The 17,212-nt window shown below is 40.1% G+C and overlaps 1 protein-coding gene across 3 annotated transcripts; it reads right to left on the reverse strand.

The window, feature by feature from the left end:
- Window positions 1-1,084: 1,084 nt before the first annotated feature.
- On the reverse strand, window positions 1,085-16,919 carry washc5 (WASH complex subunit 5). 3 transcript variants are annotated; one of them, XM_083760516.1, is made up of 29 exons: window positions 16,840-16,919; window positions 16,446-16,693; window positions 15,851-15,996; window positions 15,571-15,655; window positions 15,051-15,151; window positions 14,138-14,330; window positions 13,870-14,022; window positions 13,603-13,716; window positions 13,049-13,220; window positions 12,332-12,459; window positions 11,743-11,872; window positions 11,518-11,630; window positions 11,028-11,194; window positions 10,765-10,840; window positions 10,540-10,650; window positions 9,150-9,290; window positions 8,713-8,793; window positions 7,978-8,079; window positions 7,326-7,505; window positions 7,094-7,218; window positions 6,217-6,379; window positions 5,393-5,495; window positions 5,209-5,288; window positions 4,915-5,018; window positions 4,300-4,429; window positions 4,084-4,180; window positions 3,125-3,278; window positions 1,903-1,990; window positions 1,085-1,374 (listed from the first exon to the last, which is right to left on the reverse strand). In XM_083760516.1, exons 2-29 carry the CDS (start codon window positions 16,629-16,631, stop codon window positions 1,318-1,320), a joined length of 3,480 nt encoding a protein of 1,159 aa, XP_083616642.1. In that variant the 5' UTR covers window positions 16,632-16,693; window positions 16,840-16,919; the 3' UTR covers window positions 1,085-1,317. The 3 variants fall into 3 exon arrangements, with proteins under 3 accessions (XP_083616642.1, XP_083616643.1, XP_083616641.1); XM_083760517.1 differs by having other exon boundaries at window positions 8,035-8,079; window positions 16,446-16,913; XM_083760515.1 differs by having other exon boundaries at window positions 16,446-16,913.
- Between the last annotated feature and the right edge of the window lie 293 nt (window positions 16,920-17,212).

Here is a 17,212-nt window from a genome sequence, read left to right on the forward strand (position 1 = left end):
CTCATATAACTGTCACCAACAACACTTTTAATGATATTACATGAAGCAGACAGCCCTGTGATGAAACCTTTAGCATTACACTGTGGCTAATACGTTTTTATTCACAATGGAATGTTATTGTAGGCCTACTCTTAATATATCATGGTGTAGCACAGCACAGTAGATTCATATTTCAATCGATCTGGGATGTTAAAATTGTGCAAAACTCTGTTCAATGAATGGCCTCTTCTGCTACATTAAAATTACTAAACATTAAACGTTACTTATACCTGTTAATGAGACTGCTATAGAGCATGTTGACATGGATAGCTTGGTTAGTAGTATCTCTGTTAGTTAATGCAGTTTGATTGATTCAATTAATAGCCTATTTTATTAGACAAAAATGTAGAACAGTAGTGTCATAGAGTGGAAAATGCCATTTGGTTTAATGTCACAGAATGCAGTGCCACGTAGAGCAGCATGATAAATGGTTAACTTTATAGTGTGTTCAAAAATGGCAGATCTGCAAGTTCAGTGTCTTGAATGAGATGTGCTGTGAGTTTGCATATCTGCTATTGTCCAGCATAGGACCGTTGCACAGTGAAGTATAGACAAGGCTTTAGGATTTATAAGTCGTTTTTAGAATATAATAGAATATTCACTCCAGTGAATAGCATTTATCCATTTAGATAACTTTTTGATGTTATTTAATTACTTATTTTTACACAGAAACATAATGTGTGTCTTTACAATAACTGCAATGTAATAATAATACTAATAATGTAATGTAATAATTATTAATTAAATAACCTTATTTTATTCTGAAGGCAACCGGATGTCTTAAATTAGCTAGCTCTCAGACAGGAATTTCTAAATTAGCTCAAAAGACGGAGCCTACGGAATGCGTCATTAGTATAAACTTCCGTTTAGTTCTATGGTCCAAAATAAAAGCTCTGGACCTGAGCCAATATTATAACCCTCTAGTCTAAATCTATGCCCTCTATGTATATAACTCATTGACCCAAACATGACTTTACATTATTAGCCTTTTGCAGAAAGTAATTAAATAATAACGGAAACAACGAAACAGATTGATTAGGTCAGGAATTAAGATTTATATAAAAAACACTGAATTTCATTTAGGCATTGCAATGGCACAAAGCAACAGTACAGTAGGCCTACACAATGTTGGCAGAAATTGGTTATTTAGTAACGTTTTTATATCAATTTACAATTTTATATTAATGCTTGAAGACACTATTGGTCAAAAATTGAGTAGAAAATCAACAGACAAAAGCATAAATGTCATCAGTCCTGGTGACAATTAAAGCTTGATCTTCACAGTATAGTCCTGAACTCGTCAAAGATGAAACTGGGCACATGGGCTTCAGCCACCTTTAGAAAAACAGAAACAAGAAATATACATTTAAACAACGTCTGCTAATCATTTCATGTATAGTCTATGTGTGTGCATGTCGCGCAGGGCCAGGGAATAATTACCGTCCGATAAAACCTAGTGTCCTAGACTACAGCACTGCCTACAACATATGACACACTATATTAAAAAGTACAAGGTTCTGGGTGACCCGATAGCCAAGCAGTTAGGGACTGGTCACTCTGGTGCATATCATGTGGGTGCAAAAGGCCCTGATCAGCGAGCAAGTTTTGATTGATTGATTTAATATATTATTAGACAATATAAAAATGCAAACAGCACAAGGTAGTCAGGCATTTTGGTCCAAAATGGTCTCACACAACACTGATTTTGACCATGTTACATATCAATCATTTTCCCAAACATTTGATTACCGGTAATCCAAAACAGGCCTAGAAAACTGTTTTTCCAATTTCAAAATATTTCCAGAAATGTCATGGCCGTGGAAACCCTATAGTGTGGTTACTATCCAGTTGTAAATGTCAAACCTTGCGTGGCAGTTTTGTGTACTTCACATAGTCCTCCAGAAACATCAGAGCTCCCACAACATCAGCAGGCATGTCAGGGATCTTCTGACTGCAGTGGAATTGAAATAAATAACAAAATATGAATTGAGACAAATTATTAAATATACTTTATAGTTAGGGTGGCCACCTGCAAGACCTCAGAAAGGAGGACACTTTTGCGGGGCTCGCCCCCCCGACCCCCCCTCCCCCTCCCAGATCCCCCCCCCCCCCATATATTATTATTATTACTACTACTATTGCACCTGATTTTCACCACCATCATCTCCAGCATTATGTCCACAGAGAACATATATTTGCTAATTAAATTCACCTTTTTAAATTATAGGGTACCACAAAGGCCATTCATTTTATAATCATTTTATTTCATGTTTAGATATGTTTTATGTTTAATCTCTTTCTTGTGGGTTTTTTTTATACAGTTTTATGGTCATCGGTGTGGGACATAGAATGATGCCAGTAGCCTATATGTTCACACAGCCTCCCTTTCTTTATGATGTCGAGTTCCTTGCTCCATTGCTCATTAAATGTAGTTTTTCATTTCGGCATATTTGGTTTGTTTATCTCTGCATTAACTATACTAAAGTGATTGTGAGAGCACAACAAACAAACAGACCATCCCACTGGCAGTGTTGCCAGGTTTTGGAAAAGAACCAAGCAACCATGTCTATGAAAACAAGCCCAAAAGAAGCCTGACTAGGCTTAGTAGCCTATTATATAAAACAAGCCCAAAGTCGCTTATAATTAAGCGGACATGGCAACACTCTGAACGTCTCCACTCGCCTCTCTCTTTTTAAGACAGTTTGGCCGGCTCGCTGCGGAGGCGGAGCTGAGCAGCGCTGCGGAGATTTTAATACCCAGGCAGGCGACGTAAATGACACAAGCACTGTATATCACAAAAAAACGGACAATTATGTGTCCGGCCAGAGGTTGAGGTGGGAGGAGGACAGGTGGGTCTAAAACCGGACTGTCCGGCGTGAAACCGGGCGTCTGGCCACCCTATTTATAGTACTCAGATCAAATTAAATGTATACATGTATACATGATAAACAGATCAAGTACTAAACTTTCAATGGCATGACAATGAAGTTTAAATTGTTTTAAAGTATTATGAATTTTGAATCAAGTGATCAACTTTAAATCAACTGAAAATGTTCTGTAATATTAGCAATAGGTCCATTGCTACCTTGTACACTGTTCCATTATGGAACGGATGAATTGACCAATGAGAGCCAAGAACTGCTCCGTGTATCTGGAGTGGAACTGCTTGAGAAGGGTGACAAGGCCCAGTACTAACGGAGCCCAGTCCACTGGGTCTGCAGCCTTCCTGCACGTCATGCCTAGTGAAATGAGACGGAAAAACTCTGGTGATTCATTTGGGTTACAGACTTACGGTATTATAGCTCCAGTTTATGCAGTGATGTCCCCTGACTGTAAAAAACCCCATTTAGGCCTGACGTCGAAATAAAAAAAACGTTCGCCCTGAAAGAATATATATTCAAAGATTTGTGCCGCATTTTTACGATAAAAGAAAAATTAGCAGACCTACAAGCTCGTAGCGCGCCACTCGCGCCACTCGCCAAGAGTTTCTGAATATCTAGCAGGTTTGATATTTGACTCTCTCACCGACTGGTCATCATACAGTATGAACAGGGTTGCGACCGCACACCGAGACTTTAAAAGTCCTACAATGTGTAGGGGTAGGGGCCATTAGGAAATACACTGAATGTTATCAATCAACTCATAAATAGTTGGTGAAGTTCCTACATAAAAGGTAATCATTATTGAACCCCATTTTGCCATTGCCAGAGTGCTAAACATGATAACACAACTAATACATTAAAGATATATTCAGTGATTTCACTTAATTCAAATATCACTTATTTTTTTGTTTTGTAGTGATAATCCTCCCTACTATAGAGTGTGCTGGCCATATTAGGAGTTTCTCCCTGTCCCCAGTTAACCCCTGGGGGTCAAAAAACCTTAGGTTTCGTTTTTGACTCTCTATCCTGATTGGACGAAAGGCTGCGTCCCACAGCCAAAAACGAAACCTAAGGTTTTTTGAGTGAAATCACTGAATATACCTTTAACTTATCAAGAGTATTTATAGCTGAAATCCCAAACTTATAATAAATACTCACTCACCTTGATTTTTACTATACTGTAGTTTAGGCAGTTGAGCAATGATAAATAGGAAGTTGATGATTGGGAAATAGGGGAGGCGCTTCGTGGTGATATAAATCTGTAAGATACGTCAAGAAAAATAACAGTTAGACCTAACTTTCATTCACTATTCTTCTTCTTCTTCTTCTTAAAATGAATATTGAAATCAAGATTTGGGTAAATGTCCAATATCCAAACCTTGTTGAGTGGATTGTGGATGCCAGCACCTTCCAGGTAGGCAGTGATCTCATACAACAAAGTGTTTTCCTCCTTAGGGTAGGGCAGAGAAGGGTCCTGGTAGTGAGCTTCAATATCTGCAAGGAGAGACCTAAAAAAACAGTTTTGTGGTATCATCTTAATGTTTAGGTTTTAACGTGCTTATGTCATACCTCAGGACAGGCATTGCTGATGATTAGATATGCCTTGGCCACAGAATAGCTTGGGCTGATTGGCAAACATCCCAACTGACCCAGAGGGTCTGTACTTGGCCTATTATGACATGGTTAATATAGTTAAGTCATATTTCTGCGTCCTATAATAAAAATGTCTGCACTTTGGCTATTAGTGTGTGCGGCCACGTCGTCTTTTAAGCATGGTAAGTATGACCTTACCATGCAGGGAGTTGTGTGACTGAATTGCTGTACTAATTTCGATAAAAAGAAATGCCCATAAAAAAAGACAGTAGACTGACAGGAATGGGGAGATATTTGACTCTGAACACCCTCTAGTGGAGGAACACCACGTATTGATTAACATGAGTGACAAAAGGGAGCATGCATATGTGAAGTTACAGTAAATTAGGTGAGACTTTACTTGTTTAGGTTTTCCAGAGCAGCAGCCAGGTGTTTAGAGTCAAACTTGCACGAGTAGTTCAGCTCATTGGCTATCTGCTGTCTGAGAATTTGCATCTGGCCAACCTGCAAAAAACAAGTACCGGTATGCTACTTTTAAGATTGAATGTTACATGGCATGACCTTGTTATAACTGTAGATTACAGCACACAGTAGAAAGTTAGAAGAAATAACTCAATTCAGTTTAGTACAGTACTTGCATTTAAGTCAAATATATCTATTTGTCTATTGATGAACATACTAACAGAGACCATACCTTCATTATTGCCTCCAAATATGACCCCCAGATCTTCTGTGTTTTGGCCACAGCATTGGCATACACTTTGCTAGCATTAGCTAACAGAGAAAGACAAACATAAATGAGGTTGTTTAATGACTGATTATAAGATTATTAGTATACGATTCTTGGTTATTGTATTTTCGCTAAGCCAATTACCTACCCACAATGCCCTTCACTGGGTTGACAGCAGACAGCATGGCCTTGAAGACATCCACCACAGCTTTGTCCTTCAGAATCACCTTCTGAATCATCATTAGGAAATTCTGATGGGAAAAATTGTTTTATTCCGTCTGCCTGCAGTTTATTTCTGACCACTCGCTCCAACCAAAGTTTAAGTACCATCTGCTCCAGCAAAATGTCCTTAGGGACGCATATACAGAAACACACAGAATGGCCATTACAGCACCACAGACAGCGAGACAGTGGATTGGGTTTACTCCATAACGTGAACCGTGAATGCTGAACTAACAGTTCAATATCGTGAATTGCAATTTTTTTGTGTACCACAATACATTGTGAGCCTGTAAAATAGTCTACCTTTGGTGAGTGACAACATTGTTTTAATATATGAGTGATTTAGCCTACCGGTACTCGTCTGGATTTGCTGTGGCGTGTAACTCATGCAAAGTATATTTAGCCCACACCTCAAAGTAGTCCATGACAGCTGAGATAGACACCACTTGTAAGCTTAACATCCGTATGCAGAGCTTAAAACAACTAAAAGCAAGCTGCATGAGTTTTATTGCTGCAAAGTAATGTTCTTTGAGACAATGCGTTTTTCCCTTGAAAGGCAGACAATGATGTGTCTGAATATAAAAGCTTTATTATTATTTTGAAGCAAAAACAGAGTATACAACCAAATCGTGTGCTAACTGAAACGTTGTATAGGATCCCAATCCTAATCTACATTCTACACACTAAACAGATGATCCAATGTTGTGTTTTTGAAACCTACTTGGGTGTATTATTAATCAGGCTAATTACCTGCAGTTCTTTAACAATCATGAAGCAGAGTAGGCGATCCAGTCCATTGAGGCCAAAGGTGCCCAGAGTGTCCTGGATCTCAGAGAACAGCCGGTTGTTGGTCACTTCCTGGTGGCTCTTCAGGTCATACCAGGTGTTCATCTGGTCAATGTAGCAGGTTACCCTGGGGATATTCAGGTGGAGCAATACTTATACTATTACACAACAACTAATAAACACTACAATGTAGCAGGTTACCCTGGGGATGTTCAGGTGGACCAATGCGTACCCAACAGCTAATAAACAAGTTACCCTGGGGATATTCAGGTGGAGCAATGCTTACCACACAGGCAGCTAATAAACACTGGCGATGTTCAGGTGGAGAAATGCTTACCACACAGGCAGCTAATAAACACTGGCGATGTTCAGGTGGAGCAATGCTTACCCAACAGCTAATAAACACTGCAGGATCTGTAAAAGCTGTAAGCTTTATTCATAATCCAGTTTTCAGTGAAGAGGTCACCACCGAAAACTACAACATGACGTCACGCAGCGGTGGTCACCGCTCACAAAACACATCTCTGTGTTTTTACTAACCACTGTTTCGGTGGTCACCTCTTCACCGAAAGACTATGAATAAGGCTTAAGACTAAATGCTTAAAATTTCAAAACAAATCCCATTGTTTTGATGCGAGGAGATCAATAAAGGTGTATTTCTCTGAAATAAGGATGTGAAGCGCATCATTACACCGGGGTGTACCAAATGTATGAGCAATGATGTTAATGGCCGTCAGAAGCAGTCTAGTTTGCATCTGATATAGTGAGTCATCGGAAATAAAAAAGAACTAAAACAATATATTGTTAACAATAATAATATTAGTACTCTGAAGAAACTTACTTGGGATCAGTGATTCGGAGGATCTCTCTGCAGAGGCGCCCGATGAAGGTGGCAGACTCATCCACGGAGGGGAACTTGGGAATAGGAATGTGGGTGGACTGATGCACACTTTGCCAATCCTGGATCTAGAAATAGGTAAGTTGGGCAACCAGTCAAATAAGTCAAATCAACCACAGAAGTGAAATACAATGGCTCTTTGAAAACACAACCAACCATTTTTTTGGGGTCTAACCTTGGTTCTGAGGAAGCTGTTGCACTCTTGCTCTACGTTGTAGTTGATGATGCGAGACACCTCCTCCTGCCAAATCTTGAGACCATAGATACTGACATAGTCCTGGATGTACTCGAAAGATCTGTAAAAGCCATCCATGGTGGCTGCCATGTCCTTCAGCTTGGGCATCAACTCACTGGGCTAATGGAAAGAAAAGGTTTGATTTTCATTTCAGCACCTACTATACATTATATAACTTTCTTATTCCCTGTTTTATTAGATTTTATCTTCTATAACAGCCAGGACCAGAAAACACAGATTCACATTATTCATGTGCTGGGATTAGTCAATAACCATTTGATATTACTAGTACTACCGGTAATCAAGATGAAACCTGTCCATTGTAGCACAGATCAATAGATTTATATGTCCTGCAAGATTACAGTAAGACTAAAAAAGAAAACATTAATGTTGACAAATTGTACATATTGTTTATTGTGAATTAAGTTAAGGGTATCAAGTAGGACTTTCCACGCAAAAAAACGATGTATAGAAATATAGTACCTCTCAATCATCATTAATGATCCCGCTGTAAGTGTGGGCGGTGTCTGTATCTGCAGAGACCCTTCCGTCTACTATTCATTATAATTTTAAACAACTTAAGATGTCTGACCTTAGCTTTAGGGTTAAAGATGAGTCCTTTGTGCAGAGCATACGCCACTCTCCTCACCAGCTCCTTCCTGATGCCATCCTCTAGAAGCTTTTTAGGGTCCACCTAATGGCACAATAAAATATATACCATCAGTGAACTTTTTAACCACTATCGGAATGCCTACACACAAACCGTGACTGCATGTTAGAGAGACAAGGTCCATAAACCATGGAATAAATTTGAAACATAGCAACAATTGCTAACTCATGGCCAATAGTGAAGTGTCATTATTAATAATACAGAGTTTGTATCCTCATCCTGTCCTATTTCTATTGGTCCTGTATTATCCTTTCTTGTTAGTTGTGTTATTTAGTTTTAATAGATGCTGGTGTACTTGCTATCCTAATAATGTGTGTGCTATACACACGTTCTTGCTTGTACGGTAAAATAAATACAAATACAAAGTAAAATAAATCTTAATATTTTGCAGCACATACTTGTTTTCTTAGCACTCTAATTCCTCAACCACTTGTCGACCACCGACTATTGTCGACCAACAACATGCTCACAGCACAATACAACATGACAAGTTGTGAACTCGTAGATCTGCCATTTTCAGCATGTGATATGACAGCATATTCCAAGTATTAATCAGTCATAAAGTTTGGAGCATTTACTCCAATCTTACACTTCTTAAGTCGCTCTGCATAGGAGCATCTGCTAAAATGCCTAACTTCAGATGATCCCAGCATTTACCTTGATGATCCCGACCAGTGTAGTTTTCATCATCAGGATCCCCTCAGTGAAAATGGAGATAGCATGGGTGAGTTTCGCCACCTGTAATAATGTGAAACACAAACGGGATGTTTAGGCCCACACAACATGATAATCTACCCGTAATCTATCAGATAGTCAAACAGGCACAAAGTGAGTATAGCAGCCCAGTAAATTCATCTTTTCAATTTAAAATCTAAATGTGCCTACAAGGGGAAATTGGAACATTTCATCTAGTACTACTACTACTACTTTGTTGTAATGAGTGATTATATTTACCAAGTTTACTTCTCTGTTATATAATAATAAAATAGCAAATAATGTTTATATACTGTACTCGCAAAGATGTCTGTGTAATGACATAGTATAATGTCCGTGTCTGCATGGTAAACCACAACTTTAACAATATGCTGCTTTACCTCATAACGAGCCCCCAGCTGAGAGTAGTCCTTCAGCTTGTCCTTGTCCAGCCGTGTGGGCACCTCCATAATGTCATGGATCTGTAGTTTAATGATCTTGGCCAGGGAGGTGAACATGCTCTCTGGGATGATCTGCAGTACCTGCAAACGGGGGGAGGAAAAAGTGCTGAGCATGAACAAGGAATGTCTGCCTGAAGGATTGGAGCTGCAACAAAAGATGCAGAAGCAGCTGGCTTATTAGCATGCTAGCTGATTAAACTTGTCTAGTGCAGTAGGAGTAGAACACTCCACCAGTGATAGTACCTCCCATGGGCAGATGACAGAGTAGTAGGGAATCATGTCTTCTGCCCTAAGACTTAGACTTAGGGTATGCATCTATAACAAAATACATACATAAATGGATGCACCTGGGACGTATCCTCAGTGATGTATCCCAAGGTCATCGGGGTTTCGGGTCTCGCAACATCATACCCCTCACTCAGGTGACCCAGCCGGGAGTGATCAAGTCCCGACTTACGTCCCAGTAGCTACCCTCGATAAGTCCCAATAGGGAAAAACCAGGGCCACACAATCCGTTCCTCCTGAACTACTCTGCCGGGACTGGGACGTACCATTCTGGCACATGGAAGGACTAGGCTCTGTGGGTTGACACCTGTCCGGGCCCCTCCTACGTCTCACCAGGTCCACTCCTGCTCTCACCAGGTCAGGCCCTGTGCGTTGCACCAGACTCCCAGCACCAGGCAATTTATTCAGGAATGGTGGATTCTCAAGCCGCAACGGTTCCGCAGGCTCCACCTTGCCCTTGGTGGTGCCGCAGGCTCCGCTTGAGGCTTGTATGGCCCTCCTAAAGGCCTCACCGTGGGTTTGTTGGGCTTCTTCCTCACGGAAGACACAGGCTGGGGCGCTAACCCATACTGCTCCCGGGTGCCGTCTAATTTCCGGCTGCCACCCGTCTCTCCGGTGGTCACCAGACTATTCCTGGTTGTCACTTAGTCTATTCCTATGAGTCAGTATAAATAGAATAACTATAACAAAATACATACATAAATGGATGCACCTGGGACGTATCCTCAGTGATGTATCCCAAGGTCATCAGGGTTTCGGGTCTCGCAACATCATACCCCTCATTCAGGTGACCCAGCCAGGAGTGATCAAGTCCCGACTTATGTCCCAGTAGCTACCCTCGATAAGTCCCATTAGGGAAAAACCAGGTAGAACAGATGTTTGAAGAAGCACTGGTCCAGCTAGTTCCAGATTTTGCAACTCGGGTTATGTGTATATTATATTTAAGATTATATTATACATTATTATCATTAATGGCATTAGAAAGAGAGATCAGTGCTGTAATACCGGTATGTAAATACTGGGTGAAATCATAGCCTTACTGTACCTTTCTGACATAAGCCACCAACTCTCCAGAATAGAACTGGGAAACACTCAACAAGTCAGGGCTGTTGGCCTGGTTGATACGCAGCAATGGAAGGTCCAATGCAGATGCCAGCTGGTCACAATAAAATAAAATGAATTAAAATGTATAGTATACTCCTGAAACTTCAACAGAAGAAAGTAAAAAATGTCTAGATATGCCCACGTTTATGCAGTATCCGGTTCTAACCTTCAGAAATGTGGCTCTCAGTTTGGTGACCATGGATGGATTGACTCTAATGCTCTCTTGCATTATTGATGTGAAACTGCAAAGAAAAAAAACTGCTGTGATGAAAAGCGTGCAATATATATGAATTAATGCTTGTTTAATGTTCAACAACACACCAACACCAGCACATTGGTATTCCCGTATTTTAACAAGAACATTGTTCGTCCATGCATTGAACAGCTATCTGCCAAATATAAGCCTCTGAATAAATATATATTCAGTACCTGTCAATGATCTGCCATGCATAAGACAAGTCTCCTACTATCTGCATGGTAATTAGGACTTCCTCCTTGATGTTGATGGTACGGATCATCTGGTGAAGGAACTTTCTGGTGTCAGCCAGGAACTGACACACCTGAAGATTGGACTCCAGCTGATGGAACTCCTGGACCTGGAGACAAAAAGAGAAAAAGATAACTGTAAACAATGCAGTTATCATGGATGTAAAGTAAACAGAGATGGAACTACACCGTTTAAAACAGGATTATTTGTTTTCATTAGCGCCCATTACATTTCTAGCTAGTGAGGACAACACACACACATCACACATACACACACACTTTCCTGTTTTCACAAACCTTATATACAGTACAAGCTAACATCACATTAAAAAGTGGGAAAACATCACTGCATGCCACTTACATATGTGTGCAAACCTGTGTACCAAGATCTGTACTGGGGACAGCTTGGATGAAAGACCAGTATATTACTTACCTCAACCAGGGCCTGAATGAGCTGTACAGTTTTCCTGCCGGCAGCTGTAGAGTCCTCATAGTTCAGGGACTCAATCTGCTTCGAGATTTCTCTGAACCAGGCCTGTAAATTCTCTATGGAGAGCAGGGCATTAAACAGCATTATGCCTGTGCTAGCTAGAGCTATGCATGTTTGTATGCGTTTTAATTAGCGGTACATATAGACTATATAGTTAGTGTATCTCACCATTTTTCTCTACTCTGGTGAGAGGCTTGACCCCAGAGAAGACCTCAGCCAACTCAGTCATTCTCTCTGATCCCTCCTTCTTATAGCTCTCCCACTTTATCTGTTTCTCTGACAGCATCTGCTTGAACATCTGGAGAAGGGACAGCGCATATGGAGTGTTGGCATAGCAATGATTAGTCAAAGCAGATGTGTAATTAGAACATAAATAAATGTATGTCCTTTTATAATGATATGCTCTTTCATATGGCAATTGACAAAGAAAACCTTGTACCAACTGCAGTCAATTGATTCGTCACCATTAGTATGGACCATTTTGGAAAACATTTGGCATTATCTCCACTCGTGTAATATTATCTATACATTTTAGACAGTCTGTCCATGTGTCAACTTTTGGACTATTTATGGAGATCCCAAAACTATCCCTAGATGGTGTGTCACACATAACTGACGTAATACACTGGCCTTCAAGTATTCTGATAACACACTGCACTAAGTACCCAATATCCCAACATGTTTGGGGAAACTAAACAGAAATGAATCTCCCTTTTTTAGATGAGATATACATTATTAGATGAGGATAGACTCTCACCTCTTTAAGTGTGAACTCGAATTGGGCAGTGTCTAGCAGGAGTTGGAAGAGAATCTTGGGGTTGTACTTGGAGTCGTTGATCACTTGGTCTTTGATTTGTCGCAGACGTTTATTGTTTGGGTCATAGGCTGAAAGACAGACAGACACTCACTTGAATAACGTCTTTTTTGCTAAAATGTCCCTATTGATTGATTTTCAAAGGGCTAAAACTTTCTTCATTAAATTCTCTCAAAATTACTTTGAGCACAGAGGCAATCTATTCTATGATTTTCCCTTCCAGTGGTTTTAGAAATGGAGGTGAAGGGATCAAAACTGATATAGCTCAAACTTATTGGACCCAGCCATGTCTGAAATTCAGACCGTTCGTTTCCCAATTTTAGCTACCAATAAAGAAAATACAAACATTTCCTTGACGTGGCCAAGTCAAGAGAAACATCACAAGACAATAAATGAGCTACCTAAAATGGAGCCACCAGGACAAAGCTTGCACCACCTAAATCAAATTAGCAAATTAGTTTATGAGATTATGGCATATTAACGTGCAGCTTCAAAAACTAAGAAGCTATAAATAAATACATTTCTGAATACTCAACGTATGGTGGTCATTTTGGCCTGCGGCCACCACCAACTTTGAATTTTGGCTCAGGAACCTCTGTGTCATAATGTTGGAGAATCATGTAAGCTGAGATCCTCATTCTTGCCTATAGCAGTCCTCACCTGACTCTGCAGTGTGCAGCATCAACCAGCGGATGGCAACATTGCAATCCCTCAGACAGTTCAGCAGTTTGGGGATGTTGTCCAAAATTATTTCCTCTCTGAGGAAACCTTCCTTCAGTAGCTGCTGTACCTGGGGCTTCAGAGTCTCCATGCTAGCTGCATAACGAGTTGCCTACATGCAGATGGGTTATGGGTATAGCATTAAAGAGACCTTTCAATATGGAGAATATTCACATTTTTAGTAGCCATCTCTCATGTTCATGAACAGAGCCAACCAATCATGTCACGATCAATCACCATTTTAACATTTACACTTTAAGTTGAATTCCAGGGTTATATAAAGTCAAAATGGAAAGTAATTTTACAAACAAAAACAATCAATAGATTAACAATACCACGCTATGGGTAAGTATATTTGGATGTAAACACAGGTGTGATGGAAAGGCGCGTAAAACCGTCATTACTCTCTCCGAGAGTAAACTAGTAGTTCCTACTTATTCAGCATTAGGCAGCACTAAGATACATGAGATCAATAGGTTAGTGTTTCATTGAACCTGCTCCTTGATGTTCGCAGAGTCCAGGGTGTAGTTGAGGGCAGTCTTGGCCGCTTTATATGGTTCCCAGGCCTCAACCAGGTTAACTGTGATCCCCATATAGATACTGATCACCTACAAAAAAGAACACATATGCACTTGCCACTTACACATGTATTTATTGTACTGCTAGAAATGGTCAAAAAAAGGCTTAATTGAAAACCGCTATACTATCTCCTTTCCTGGTTGTTTGAGCTCAAATGCTTTTGGAAATATCAAGGGTCTTACCCAGTTATCAGGGAAGTACTTGTCCACTATCTCTCTCATCTTGGCCTGCTGGGTTTGAAGAATGGAGGGGGTGAAGTAGAGACAGACATACAGCATGGCTGCCTGGTTAGCCAGCGCTGTGCTACGATGCTCTGGCAGAGGGTAGGCAGATACCTAATAGACAAACGCATATAACAGGGTAAATACAAGAGAATAAACTAGTCTTTCATTTAATTAATTTGTTCAGGAGCTTTTGGCTGCCTAGTTTTCTGTCTAAACTTATTTTTACTTGGTTATAGATGTCATCCGAACGCAGCCTCCCAATGACCATGCTGATGAAAGTAGAGCTGATGGGGACCCTTTGGAAGAAGCTTTCTGGGTAATTGGCAGGGCGTTTTGCTCCAGGCTGACTCGAGAAGCCAGTACTACGCAGCAGCTTGCAGATGTCATCCAGGTTGGAGTCACCCGATGAACGGGCAGCACTGGACAAGAAAATATGAATTAGATTGGAAGAAAAGTCCATTAAAGGAGAATTTCCAACTTAAAGGCTTTCTTACCTTTCTTTGTAGTTGTTACGTCCCCACCAAAGAGGTCCAGGTGATATTTTGTGCAAAAGCTCCTTATTGGCTATTTCCCCTACCATAAGCCCTAAATGAATTGCATTGAATTGAATGGGGCTATGGGGTGTTGTGCTAATTTGCTTATTTCCATTGCTCAAAATTATAATTTATTTGTATATATCCTCTCTTCATAATGTAAATAATATCCCAAGCGGCACACTTTACTACTTATTTCGATGGAAATAAGCGAACTAGCATAACACCCCATAGCCCCATTCAATTCCCATTCAATGCAATGCAATTCATTGAGGGCTTATGGTAGGGAAAATAGCCAATAAGGAGTTTTTGCACAAAAAACACCTGGACCTCTTTGGTGGGGACGTAACAACTACAAAGAAAGGTAAGAAAGATAAGAAACCATTCTAGCATGGAATTCTCCTTTAACATAGGTGCTGGTCTATGGGTTGGATTACAAATGTGTGTGTGTGTGTGTGTGTGTGTGTGTGTGTGTGTGTGTGTGTGTGTGTGTGTGTGTGTGTGTGTGTGTGTGTGTGTGTGTGTGTGTGTGTGTGTGTGTGTGATACATGATACTGTACCAGTAAGTTAGAAAGTTGTAAGCATGCATATGTTGTTTATACACACCTGTATCGATAATAGGACACCAGCATTCTCTCTCGAACCTCTCCTTCAATTTTCTGGTCAATGACCAGCAACATGACTCCATACAAGTAGAGAGCTTCACACTGAGTGAAGACAAAACATGGTGTTTGAATATTGTGCTGTCCAAATTTAGATTTTCATTTCACATTAATGTTGTCAACAAAATAATCGTGTTTTTGGTATTGGACATTGGAAGTTCGGAACATTACATTTCTTTTTGGCTTTTTAAACAAATATTGCACCGGGCGGATAAGACAAATAACTTAAAAAATGGAAATACCAAGAAATGACTGTTGATATATTACAAAGAAATGGCCGTTTTGTTACCAGATAATCCAAAAAAATGACTATGGCCAAAATAGGCCATATTTACACTTTTAAAATGTGTCATGTTCTGAGATTCTGCTATAGATCTGCTATTTCTTAAAATGTCAGAACATTTTTCAACATGGAAACGATGATAATTCTGAACTGTGATAATCACATAAGTATATGAACATACCAGTAATTGTTTTCCATCCTCATTAAGAAGCACAGTTTCCAGGGTTTGTTGAATGTAAACACCCTCATGTAGGTCATCCAAATACCTTAAAGAGAATAAATAATAATATAGCATCCAGTTGCAATGTAAAGTGTGTGTGTATTTGTGTAACCAGAAATGGCACTTAGAGGCTGGCCATTCATTCTCAGTTTGTCCTTAAGACCACAACAGTACAGTACTTGTTGAGTGTACCAAATTGAAGGGACCGAAGCAGGTTGGTGGTTATGTCCACTCCAGTTACCTGTTGAGGTCCACTATGTATTTGTGGACACTTTCGAAAGCAAGGTAGAACCGTGAGAGGATCTCAATGTTGTTTTCCCTGAATTCTTCATCCAGGTCCTGAAGCTCTGGTTTGGCTTCCATCTTCCCTTCATAGTACTCTGGCCCCTGGAGGAGGAGAACCAGCACTTGAAACAATGCAGAAAATGGTGCTGATTTTTTCAAAGCAGCCTGGCAGCAGCAAGTCATGCCCAATGTACCTCAAACATCCTATAATATAATTAGTACATTAGTAATCTTCCACACAGGCCACAGTGACTACTGATCTCCTGTAATCATTTTTCCAAAATATCGTATATTTGGCATGTGATGCCATCATGCCAGATACATTATTTTCATACAATCAAGGTATTCTAATTCTACCAAGATGTTTTCCATGTATGAAAAAATAAATAAGGTACATATGAAATCCAAAACTTATTCAGAGGTCATACACTGGCTATTTAGAAGTTCCCAATCCGCACGTGATACATTATATTGATAACCCGTAGGTCTCTCTCTTGAATATAAAAACTAAATCGTTTGGGGACGGGTGTTTATTTAGCCCATGTTTGCACCTTGAAGTAGCTGAAGTCACATATGATGTCCCCGTATTTCTGCTGGTCGCTCTTATCCTTGAGCCTGAAGACTGTGGGGATGAACTCAGAGAGACGCAGCAGCTCTGCGATGATGGCATTTCCTCTAGATACGATATTGAGGATGGCCTGGCCACACAGGTTGTTCTCCGCAAGGAAGTCCAGCATTATAGTGGATGCTAATGCACAGCAACGAGCTCACTTCCCTGGAAATGGTCGCCTGGACACTCCTATGAAAGAACAAAAAAAGCTTTAATTTGAGATTTTCCCTGAATGATGCTGCAGCGCAAAAACGTTCGTCGGACGGGTGCGACGTTATAGGGGTGGAAAATATCACGTTTGGATCCTGCGAGCTTCCCATAAAAGTAAACTCAACCTTTTTTAATATCCTGACAGATTGTAAGCTCAAGATTCAAGCCTCAAGAAAAAATTGGCCGTTCTTCTTTTCAATTCCTGTTTACGTCGTCCACATGACATACCACATGACTACCGTCAGGAGTAGCCTCGGTCCAGAGGGCACTGTCTAGTGAGCTAATCTAGTGAGCTAATTTAAGGCTTCCGGTGGACGATCTCTTCAAAATAAGAGTACCCTCTAGAGTATTGAAAAAAAGTTTAATTTGCACATTAAAACTACAAATTAAGCATTTAAATGATGCTATATGATGCTATAAGACACACATTATGTTTCTGTGTAAAAATAAGTAATTAAATCATTATAATAATAATAATAAAGTTATCTAAATGGATAA

The sequence above is a fragment of the Protomyctophum parallelum genome, assembly GCF_964188405.1.
Source record: "Protomyctophum parallelum genome assembly, chromosome: 3".
NCBI lineage: Eukaryota > Metazoa > Chordata > Actinopteri > Myctophiformes > Myctophidae > Protomyctophum > Protomyctophum parallelum.

What these genes read in the sequence shown, in the direction of transcription:
- washc5 (XM_083760516.1), bottom strand. Translation starts at nt 16,631, where the DNA reads ATGCTGGACTTCCTTGCGGAGAACAACCTGTGTGGCCAGGCCATCCTC. An exon ending in GCTGCACACTGCAGAGTCAG is followed by an intron (nt 12,460 to 13,048) that starts GTGAGGACTGCT and finishes TCTGTCTTTCAG; the next exon opens with CCTATGACCCAAACAATAAA. An exon ending in AGCTGGGGGCTCGTTATGAG is followed by an intron (nt 8,794 to 9,149) that starts GTAAAGCAGCAT and finishes ACATTATTACAG; the next exon opens with GTGGCGAAACTCACCCATGC.